The 11584-nt window shown below is 36.0% G+C and overlaps 1 protein-coding gene across 1 annotated transcript; it reads left to right on the top strand.

Moving 5' to 3' along the window:
• The first annotated feature begins 1394 nt into the window (after window positions 1–1394).
• On the top strand, window positions 1395–11415 carry LOC121740605 (phosphate carrier protein, mitochondrial-like). The gene is made up of 9 exons (XM_042133336.1): window positions 1395–1538; window positions 2194–2287; window positions 3014–3110; window positions 7993–8162; window positions 8551–8712; window positions 9032–9211; window positions 10000–10137; window positions 10700–10831; window positions 11186–11415. Exons 2-9 carry the CDS (start codon window positions 2198–2200, stop codon window positions 11276–11278), a joined length of 1062 nt encoding a protein of 353 aa, XP_041989270.1. The 5' UTR covers window positions 1395–1538; window positions 2194–2197; the 3' UTR covers window positions 11279–11415.
• Window positions 11416–11584: the final 169 nt, after the last annotated feature.

Below are 11584 nucleotides of genomic sequence, written 5' to 3'. Positions count from 1 at the left end.
ACCGTGTTAACGTTATTAACAGACAGAAATGCCAACATGATGGCAAAGGAACTATTTGATTAAACGCACTTTTAATGACGAAAACTACTTACATGCGTCATGCGAACGAAGTCGCGGGTAAAAGATAGTACTTATATTATTATTATCAGGGCGAGCGAAACGGGCCCTTGTCTTAGAGCATTAAACCAGGCTGGTTTAATGCTCTAAGGCCCTTGTATATCCCACAACCTGTACAAAATTAGGGAATTATTAAAAGTATTTTGTGATAACATATTATTATCTCCCCTAATTTAAAGTAGCACAGTAAAGATAATGAGGCAACACTAATTTGCATTAGTGCTAACATGACGGCAATGGAACTATTTGATAAAACGCACTATATTAGTAGGTAACGTTATTTTATACCTTAGATAATGCCCGTGTTCGTCGGCGTAATTTTTAGCGCATTCGCTGCAAAACCTAGTTATTGCGCATGTCCAAATCATGTCATGCCATGACAACGACAACTGTTTACGACTTGACATTTAACCCAATTGCAATTTGTTGGTAGCGTTGCAATGAACAAACTAGTGGGAGAGCCATGCTTCGGCACGAATGGGCCGGCTTGACCGGAGAAATACCACGCTCTCACAGAAAACCGGCGTGAAACAGCGCTTGCGCTGTGTTTCACCGAGTGAGTGAGTTTACCGGAGGCCCAATCCCCTACCCTATTCCCTTTCCCTATTCCCTTCCCTTCCCATCCCTACCCTCCCCTGTTACCCTATTCCCTTTTAAAAGGCCGGCAACGCACCTGCATCTCTTCTGATGCTACGAGTGTCCATGGGTGACGGAAGTTGCTTTCCATCAGGTGACCCGTTTGCTCGTTTGCCCTCTTATTTCATAAAAAAAACAATTAAATTTTTTAATTTTTCCAAGTGATCCATATCCATATTTTCCAAAATAAAATAATCAAACACTATCATAGTGTTAAATAAATTATTTGTGCTGCTGTTAGACAATTTAGGCTTATGTATTTATGTTTGGCTTTTATTATTTTAATCATGTATATACATATACAAGAATTGCTCGAGGAAAACATATTTCAGCCCAAAAAAATTACATCTGGAAATTCAAGTTCCTATGTCTATGAAACTCGATTTTCAATCCACTGTGCGGCGCTCTAAAGGTAGCATGCGGCCGCCAGCAGCCGCGAGCGTCCACAAGCGGCCGCCCGCGGCGACGCGAGCCGCCTCTGCCGGCCTCGCCGCGCCTCGCCTCGCCTCTTCGCGCCGCTGCCGGCCTCGTCGCGCCTCTTCGCGCCGCTGCCGATCCGGTGTGAATTGGCCCTAACAGTATGAAGGGTCGCAACCGCAGTCGCGATCGCGACCAAGTCGCGAGTCGCGACTGCGGTTGCGGGACGGGGGACCATTTCCATTTGGCTGTCAAAATGTCAAACTTTCCACGTGATTACGTAACTATCAAGTGGCGCTAGTTTCCTTTAGCACTGTGCGTCAAGCGCGGTGTGGTGTGTAGAAAAAGCTCCATTTGGATTTAAACATGTAAGTATTCATTTTAATTATTTCCTTATTATGGATTTAACTTAATTATGGATCAATCGCGGCTGTAAAAATTGGTCAATTCTATTTAAGGTGTAGTTTAAACTTGGCCTCTAATTTTACTTACGTAATGAAATTGTTTGCACGTGACCTTGTACTATAATTATTATAAATTCATAATTATCTAATTTTCACCAATATATCACAATATACTCTTGAGGGACATATTGAAATCGAAGTCGTAAGAAACCCTGTGCAAAAGCAATCAGCTGTAGGTACCCAGTTCTACCCAGTATTGATTGGTTCACCCTGTCGGTTGTCTGGCGGCGACAACGTATCAAAAATGCAATGCGTGTTAAAACTTAAAACTTAATTAAATTGGTAACTTAACTAAGTAAAGGAAATTGTAAGCGTCGTGTAAAACTAATGTATTTCTTTTTATTTACTTACTAAAATAGTATGAGTCTCTAACATTGTGACATAGACACTACTAACCTCTAACGTTTTTCTTCACAAGAATCAAAAACCAAGGGCCTAAATTTTTATATTCATTTTATAGAAACAGTGCAATAAATGTAGGAAATCGTTATTACCATTATTTATTTGTAGCCTATTGATAAGCAGCCTACTAACAGTAATATGGTCATATTTTTTCCAGCAAAATGTTCTCATCCCTGTTGGACGCAGCCCGGAGCTCCCCCTTCCGCGGCCCCCTCTCCCCGGCACAGTGCGAAGCCGCCCCTGGTAACCAGGTACATATAAAAACTCATTTTGACAATATACAAAAAGTTTTTGTATGCTACATAAACTTTTTTAGAAGCCTGAATTGTGAGCATTCCCTATTTCTTGCCCAATGATGACAACTCATGCTAGAGGGGGACTGCTGTGCCGAGGGCTGGTGGTTGGTGACTGACCATCACCTCTGCATCTGCAGCGTGGCCACTGGCTCTGGTGCAGCAGGGGTGCCCGATGAACAATAGATTATGAGAGCTGAGGGCTTTATCTTAACATTATTTTTTAGTGTCTAATAAACTTCTACATTAAAATTCTATGGTGCAACTGACACATTACAATTTTGTTGCATGGTATTATATTATACCATACTTGATGTTAAAACAGGACATTGTTTCAAAATATAACCATAAGAATTCACATAAATTACCATTAATAACTTATATTTATATTTTACATACTGAATCTAATTAACATAGTATCTGTGACTAATGAAGCTATTATCTCATAGTAATTGTGGTAAAGTTATTGAAAGGAAAATTAGCAAGAAACTTTATAGGAAATAGTTAATGGAAAGAAAGCCATTTTGATTACATCATACTGCAGCAAACTGTGTTATATCTTATGCCTCATCTATGTCGGTAATTTGCTGATGTATTTCACACTGTACCATCTTATTGTCAATGACATGTTTTTTCACATATTTTGTATTGCGATAGTTTAAAGCAAATGCTTGTGTTGATCAGGGTATGGCAGCCGCGGCCGTCACCAATGGGGACTCCTGTGAGTTTGGATCCACCAAATATTTTGCCCTGTGCGGTTTGGGTGGCATCCTCTCTTGCGGTAAGTGTATAATTTTTCTAATTCTTTGTCCTGTTAAATACAAATTGCTTTATTTTAAATATGCAATTACATACCATTGAGACAAAAATGCTCAACTTTTTTCCAAAGAATGTATTTTACATAATATTATAATTATACATGTATTACTTAAAATAATAGTCTTAATAATAATTATTGTAATTTAAAATATTTATAAAATGCACTGGTCATGTGAGAGTTTTGTAAAGTTGATAAAATATTCTTATCTAATAATGAACTGCACCCACTAATATTCCAAATCCAGTAATCCATTACATAATGACAAAGACTATGTTTAGTAAATCAGTTAATCAAAATATTAACTTATTAAACAATATGTAGTCTGCTTCTGGCAGTGGGCATGACTGTTTCAGTCTCTAAAATCAAAATCACAAATATTTTACAAAACATGAACCATAATTTAACTTATTATCTAAGATGTGACTGATCACATGAACATTGAGTAGAAAGGTAATATTGGGATTTGCCCAACGGAACCTTATTTTGTAGACCTAGTTTACATTAATTTTACCTAGTAAGGTTTGAACAAAATTACTTGATACAATTAATTTTTAATTCTTAGCTATGAAATAATTACACTTAAAGCTCTTCAAGGGCCATGTTATCACAATGATAACAACTAATTTATCAACTTAACATGTCCAGAATGTTTACATCTTTTATTAAAATTCATAAAACTAAGATGCATCATAAAATCTTATGTAAAGTTATGATTTGGCAGAGGACCAAATACAGCACACAAAGTCTGTTTCACCTTGCACTTTTCATTGAAGTATAAATAACATAAAAAATTACAAAATAATAGGTAAAAATACTAATATCTAGCTAAGAGTTACAATAAATTATATATTACTGATTTCTAAAGTAGATGTTCTGCACTTTAAACATAAACCTAGTTAGTGTAGAAGGGCATTTTCAAAAAAATGTGTACCCCTGGTTTTTACCTTGTCCCTTGACTTCGCTACAGATTATTTGTAAAAAATTACATACTAACATTTTGTAATTTTAATGTAGGAGCATAAACAAGTTTTCTTTTATTAAAATACATTCACGTTTGTATATAATTTTATTTAGTATGAGATTTATAAGGGTTTTTAAGTACCGAAACCTATTAAATTCACCTGTCCCTTTCCCAGAAGTTGTAACAAAATCTTTAATAACTATTTTTTTTCTTAAAGTAAGTTACTTAAAAAACATATGTTAGATTCTTAAATACTTAATGTATCAATTGAATGTCTTGTTATTGAAAAATCTAACATAATTTAACTACAAATTAATTAAAATTATAATCATGAAAAAACAACCCGGCCGGAATGTTCGGTTTAGTGACCGTTTTTTTTAGTTTTATAAACATACTACAAAAATATTTTCGGCACTAAATGATAGCACTATATTTCATTGTACATCGAGAAACTTCAATTTAAATTTAGTAGTTAAAAATCTGCTACAAGACGCGGACGCAGGTTGGATGGTTCTTCAGGAACGGTTTATTTGTTCAGATAAGTGACCATATTTTGTAAGCATTATTATACTTTCTCCAACTGTTTTTACTGTTGACACGTTGCAAAATTAGTTTAGTATTTAGTATAAAAAATGAAATTGTGATAACTATTATCGGTTATTTACAAACACTTTAAAAGTAAAAGAAAGTAATATTACGTGACTTCCGACTTGTGACTTTTCGTATGGTCACATATAATGGAACGGACAAGTCACAACAGGCGGAAAGCATAAGGCTTAGTTCACATTTTAAATTAATTATTTTTTTATTCACAGATTTTATTAAGAAAATTGGAGATTTTTAAACTGGTACGATTAACGTACAAATATATTTTTTATTACTTATGTGTTAAGGTGACGCCGCGTTAAAGTAAAAAACCGTTTTGGATATGTTTTAGATTGCTAGTTTTCTATGAAAGGCCGGCCCGGCCTCTCACAGAAAACAAGCAATGGAACAGCAAAAAATGGAAAGGGCGTAAGCGACAAAATAGTTTTGTCGCGTAATTTAAAAACCATAAATACATTTCATATAAGCTATGGGCAAATTAAAGTGTATGCTTGAACCAATCCATGTACATTTTTGGAAGCTTAAATCACTCTCCTCTGTAGGGAAAAATAGGAATCCTTTTTTTTTACACAGGTCTATTTGATTGATTATTCTGTGTTATAAAAGTTGACCAATCGTGTTATGCTATGGGTAAATCAAAGACAAAGACATGATAAATACTGCCAATGAACTTTAATTTCTTAGCTTTAGTTATTGCTGAGAAAAATCGATATCGCTACAGCCAAATCATAAAGGCGTCGACTTTACTTAACAATAACAAATATACTATTTAAAATTTAAGTACCTAAAAGTTTTATGTTTTTTAAAAATTTTGATTTTATTTCCACTACTTTTCTATCAGTAAAGTTGAAAATCATTTTGTGTCGTTGATATTTGCAGATTTATAATAACTAGACATCAGATTATATGCATTTGCATACTTGCATATGCAAATGCATATAATGTCACTTTTTAGGCGATAGTGCATATTTTGGCAATTTTTCGTTGATAGTGCATATTTCGGTAGTTTAACTTCCATGGGCATTAAGATTGCAATCGGAAAATGTTGGTAGAAAATTATTATTGGCGTATAATAAATAAATAAAAAGTCTTTATTTCAAGAAATTAAAAATCCTGGATTTTATGAAATTATAAAAATTGGCGCTTTTATTAATGTCACTACCGGAAAAGTCTTCAAAAAAATAATAAATTTTAATATTAAGTGACTTTTGATTGTGCATATTTTGTGCATATTTCGACCATTTTTCGTGCATATTTGCATGGATATTTCGGCACTTTGATCGTGCATATAATCCGATGTCATTAATAACTTAGGAATTCGTAGACATGTGAACACATCTTTATGATTATGAGATGTTCGTCCCTCTAATTATTGAAGTTAAATCTATGAAATCAAAGAATTTTTTACTTTTATAAGTAGTGCAACAATAAAAATGTTTAAATAAAAGGTTTTTGTGTTATAAAAACTCCTTTAAATATGTTAAATATTACTTACTCATGTAAAAAAATGAAAAATAACGTAGTGGTTGGGTCACATAGTCACACTATGGATTAAAAATAATTGCTACTCTTGTTGATCCTTGAAATTATCTAAATTTTTTTTAATAAACAATTAAATATGCATTTCACTAGATTAAATTAACGAAGAAATCCATTTATTGCTGTATTTTTTTGTATTAAATTATATTTTACATTTAGTCGCACAACGGAATCTGTTTCGTCGAAAATTCGATTTTGTTTCAATAATATCAGAATAATATAACGTTTTCAGCGTTCTTTTTAACTTATTCCATTAGTTCAATATTTTTCCTTGTATATGACATTCAAAAAAAGGTAAATAAATGACCTTAAAAAATATAGACATATTTTTGCAAGGGTACACGTTTTTTTGAAAATGCCCAGAACAGCTTTTCCCAAAGTGGATGATAACGCCCCCTTGTATGCTGAAGGTCTAAAGGAGTGTGGTGTGGGACCCAGAAAAAAATGGGATTATTGTTAGAGGCTTTAATTTAAATGTAGCTGAAATAAAGGGGGCGCCAAAAAAAATGTTTTTTTTTCTCAAATTTGTGATAGACAAAATAAGTTTGGGAACCCCTGGACTGTAGAATAAGGGTGGGTTGCACCAGAGGCGTGGTTAAAGTTAAAGTTATGGCCAAAATTATGGTTATAGTTAAGGCAAATTTAATTTTAACCTTAACTTTGACCACAGAATTTGACAGAAGACATTGCTGGTCCGACAAGGCTTTAAATGAATGTGGGCGGGGACGCTGCTGGTAAAGGAGAACTGTCAAAAATGGCGTTTTTGTACGATGACAGCGTTAGTTCCTTTTTTCGCCACGTGCATTTAAAGCCTTGTTGAGCTCTATGGTTATGGTTAAATATGGCGTCCATTTTTTACTTTAACCAAAGATTTGACATTTTGCATTGTAGTTACAGTTAAATAGTTAAAGTAAGTTAGTGCAACCCTAACTCTTATCATTCACAAATTAAAATGTTATGGTTGATTAATTATTTTTTGGACATGTCATAAAATATTTATAATTCTTACTGCCGCACTCATAGTGGAACATTAATTACTTCTTCTTCTTCTTTTAAAAATGGCCGCCTCGGTGAGTTGCCAATGTCAGAGTGGCTTAAAGGACTTAAATGTAATTAATTCAAAATTTTGACATAAGCCCCATACATTATCTGTCAAACTCTTCATTAAATTGAAGGTTAATCATAAATAAATGTCTCTGAGTATGGCAGTTAGTTACACTTTTTACTGTGTACCTATTTATTTTTAGATTTTCCCTTTACCAATAAAAATATCTACACTTTTTTGTCCTAGTTAGATACATTAGAATTGTCGCTTAATAGGCAAAAAAAATACATTGTATGACAATAATAGCTGTTTATACCATGTAAATCTTTTTGTAAGTAAGGTGGTATAAATAATGACAAGTTTGTATAAAAATTATAGTTACACTGAGAAAAAACATGAAATTGATCGTTGAGGTTTGCAGGAAACCTGAGAAGTGTACAGTAGGTAACATAATTAAGTTTGATGTTAGTGTTACTATGCAGAGCTGTCTAGACATACTTGTTAGATGACTTCATGCTGTGTTTTTATCAACTTAGGGTGTGTTGAGTATGATTTGACTAGATTTTTCTGGTTAGCTTGATATCAGATGGACCAGTATAAAGTAACAAGTTTAAAAAGGCACACTTTTTCATAACTTTTCTTCCTTAACAGCTTTGTTTGCAATAGCTTATCAATAAGTTTGCTTGTTCCAGGTATCACACACACCGCTGTAGTGCCCCTAGATTTAGTGAAATGCCGTCTCCAAGTAGACCCTGACAAGTACAAGAATGTAGTCAACGGTTTCAAAGTGTCAGTCCAGGAGGAGGGCATGCGTGGTCTTGCCAAGGGCTGGGCACCCACCTTCATCGGATACTCCCTACAGGTGCTATATTATTTTTCTTGCAGGTTTATCCAGATCCAATTTAATATCTTTAATAAATTGTTGTGCCATTTATAGTTTTTAACTATGTGGTTAACTATAAGGTATTTCACATTAAATTGATGTAATGCATGCACACTTTAACACTTTGATGGGTCATAAAATTTGTCTGAAAAATGCGGCCCTGCACGAAGTGTTAGTGTGTTTTATTAAATTGAATCTGGATAAAGAATAGCAAAAAGCTGGTTTTAATCCAATATCCAATGATTATAAATAAATTCCAATTGTTCCAACTGAAAGCATTGAAGACGTTACATAGGTTATGAGATTTTACTCACATTATATAAATTGGTTTCGTGTTGAACAATTCTGACATAGAATGTTGTTACAGGGTCTCTGCAAGTTCGGTCTGTATGAGGTGTTCAAAGTGGGCTACTCGGGTATGCTAGATGAGGAGACCGCATACACGTACCGTACCGGAGTCTACCTGGCCGCTTCTGCCTCTGCTGAGTTCTTTGCTGATATTGCCCTGTCGCCACTAGAGGCAGCTAAAGTAAGTTGATATATTTTTGTACAGTCTGTGGCCGTTGTCACAAAAAGCTTTATTAAATACATAATCACATAAGGCCTGATTAAATATAATAATAATTTTTGGTACCCCTTATTATAGCAATAATGAAATACATATTATATGCTTGATAAAAAATATGTGCTTAATTTCATGTAAGATTAAAACGACATGTAGGCAGTAGGCTTAGTAATTTATAAAGTTTAAAATTCTGGCATTATTATAGTATGCATATAAATACCTAAATTATTACATGACTACTTGTATGATAGCTAGAGGGAAATTTTAAAAAATTTCTGTTTAGGTGCGCATCCAAACTATGCCCGGTTTCGCCAGCACGCTCCGCGAGGCCTGGCCCAAGATGGTGCAGAACGAGGGTGTGGGTACCTTCTACAAGGGTCTGGTGCCGCTGTGGGGCAGACAGATCCCCTACACCATGATGAAGTTCGCCTGCTTCGAGAAGACCCTCGAGCTGCTGTACAAGGTAACATTTTTTGTCAAATTTGTGAAAGATTTTGGATATTAAGAAATATATTTTATACTTTCTGCACTTTGTATACATACAATGACAGACGTACAAGGTGTCTTAGGCATTTTCTGCCAGTCATTCTTGTTATATATTTTTTTATTGTGAAAAATGCCCAATGATGACAACTCATGCTAGAGGGGGACAGCTGTGCCGAGGGCTGGTGGTTGGTGACTGACCGTCACCTCTGCATCTGCAGTGTGGCCACTGGCTCTGGTGCAGCAGGGGTGCCCGATGAACAATAGATTATGAGATCTGAGGGTAAAAAACTAAAAAAAATTGGATTAAACATCATCTAATACTAGTATTTGCAAGTGCTGTTTTGGAGCAGAGTACCTAGTGATCTTTCATATTAAGCTAGTTTTGATAGCGAAGTTAGATGACAAGAAGTCGGTTAAAAATGAATAAAAAAAGGAGTTATGTCATATTCCAAATATTCGACATGTAACTTTGCTATCTAAACTAGCAAATGCAATATTTCTAAGCACTCTGGTTAAAATTAAAAAATCAAGCTGGAATTAACATTATGCGGTTGCGGTGTTAATTAGTAAAATTAACACCGCAACCGCATTCCAGTCTAATTTTCCACTATTTTGCAAAAAGTAACCTCGTACGAGTTTCATACTACTAGTTCCCGAACCGGTGATAGGTAAACACTTAGTTATTATGAAAGATTTGTTCTAAATTTCCTCAGAAATAAAACAATTTATATATATTTTATTTCTAAACGTTATCGTGTGTTCCAGTACGTGGTGCCGAAGCCCCGCGACCAGTGTACGAAGGGCGAGCAGCTGGTGGTGACGTTCGCGGCCGGTTATATCGCCGGCGTGTTCTGCGCCATCGTCTCCCACCCCGCCGACACCGTCGTGTCGAAACTCAACCAGGTTTGTCCCTTCGCTATATTGCATATAGGATCTGATTCACCATATTATTTGTTATTCGGATTCGACAATTCTCCTGCACAATAGACAGTAACGCTTTCCGCGCCTTGTAATGCCTAAAAATATGTATATGAAAGTTTTAAAAACCAAAGATCAATTCTTATGATGAGTGGCGATCACTATATCTTAAAGGCTGCCTTACAATCGAATGAAAATCGGAGGCACGAGACGGCAAAGCCCTTGAAAGCAAAAAGTACTTGACGTTGTATCTAAATGATATAAAAAATCTTGCCCAATGATGACAACTCATGCTGGAGGGGGACTGCTGTGCTGAGGGCTGATGGTTGGTGACTGACCGTCGCCTCTGCATCTGCAGCGTGGCCACTGGCTCTGGTGCAGCAGGGGTGCCCGATGAACAATAGATTATGAGAGCTGAGGGCTAAAATATTATGTTAACAATAGTAAAAAGCTAAAATAATAAATATGTTGTTGCTAAACATCACTGGATTAAAGAAAATATTTCCAAGAACATGAAGATTACAAGAATATTTTTGTATATTTTCAGGATAAGACCGCGACAGTGGGCTCCATCATCGGCAAGCTGGGTATGGCTGGAGTATGGAAGGGTCTCGGCCCCAGGATCGTCATGATCGGTACCCTCACCGCCCTGCAGTGGTTCATATATGACGCCGTCAAGGTAACACACTCATTCAATAGCTTTATAAGCAGGGCCCCCACTACCATATGTGCAATGTGTGCAATGCACACGGGCGCCATCCTCTAGGGGCGCCAAAACAAAGGACCCAAAAAAATTGTCTAAAGGGTCGCCATTGAAATCCTTATTTTGCACACAGGCGCCAGTAGCCTTTACCTGTTTATAAGGTGCTATAAAATAAAAGTCTTGATATTTTTTAAAATTTTAAATCAATGATTATTAAATTTACAATTGTTCCTACCGAAATGAACATGTGGAAGCAGTGTTATGAGATAACAAAATTACTATAAATTATATGTTGTCTTCTTCGACGTGTCTGATAAATGTGTGTTGTAGGTGTGGCTGAGGATGCCCCGCCCCCCACCAGCGGAGATGCCCGAGTCCATGCGCAGACGGCTCGAGGCCGAGGAAGCCGGCAAGGCCAAGTGAACACCCACAAGTTACTAGTACGCTGCTCCTGACGACCGACGCCTCGTCCTAAGACACTGCCAGTGACTTTATGTTAAGGCTACATCTTTATTTTGCGATCCTTTTTCTTCAACATGCCGCCTCTGCTGTGAGGATATCAAAATAAACCGGTGGCTCATACCGTCGCGATGCGAGGCTTAGCGTACTGTAGTTAATTGACTAGCACCCTGTAGGCCTACTACGAAATTGTTTTGAGACTCAAACAATGTCGCGTCCTGCCCTAACAACATCATTTCACGTCTGTTAGAGTGGGACGCGGCATTCTCG

This window comes from Aricia agestis, chromosome 3 (genome assembly GCF_905147365.1).
Source record: "Aricia agestis chromosome 3, ilAriAges1.1, whole genome shotgun sequence".
Lineage (NCBI taxonomy): Eukaryota > Metazoa > Arthropoda > Insecta > Lepidoptera > Lycaenidae > Aricia > Aricia agestis.
The sequence above is the reverse complement of the archived record's forward strand: the minus strand, read 5'-3'. Positions and strand labels throughout refer to the sequence as shown.

What these genes read in the sequence shown, in the direction of transcription:
- LOC121740605 (XM_042133336.1), top strand. Translation starts at nt 2,198, where the DNA reads ATGTTCTCATCCCTGTTGGACGCAGCCCGGAGCTCCCCCTTCCGCGGC. An exon ending in TCATCGGATACTCCCTACAG is followed by an intron (nt 8,163 to 8,550) that starts GTGCTATATTAT and finishes ATGTTGTTACAG; the next exon opens with GGTCTCTGCAAGTTCGGTCT. An exon ending in CGCCACTAGAGGCAGCTAAA is followed by an intron (nt 8,713 to 9,031) that starts GTAAGTTGATAT and finishes ATTTCTGTTTAG; the next exon opens with GTGCGCATCCAAACTATGCC.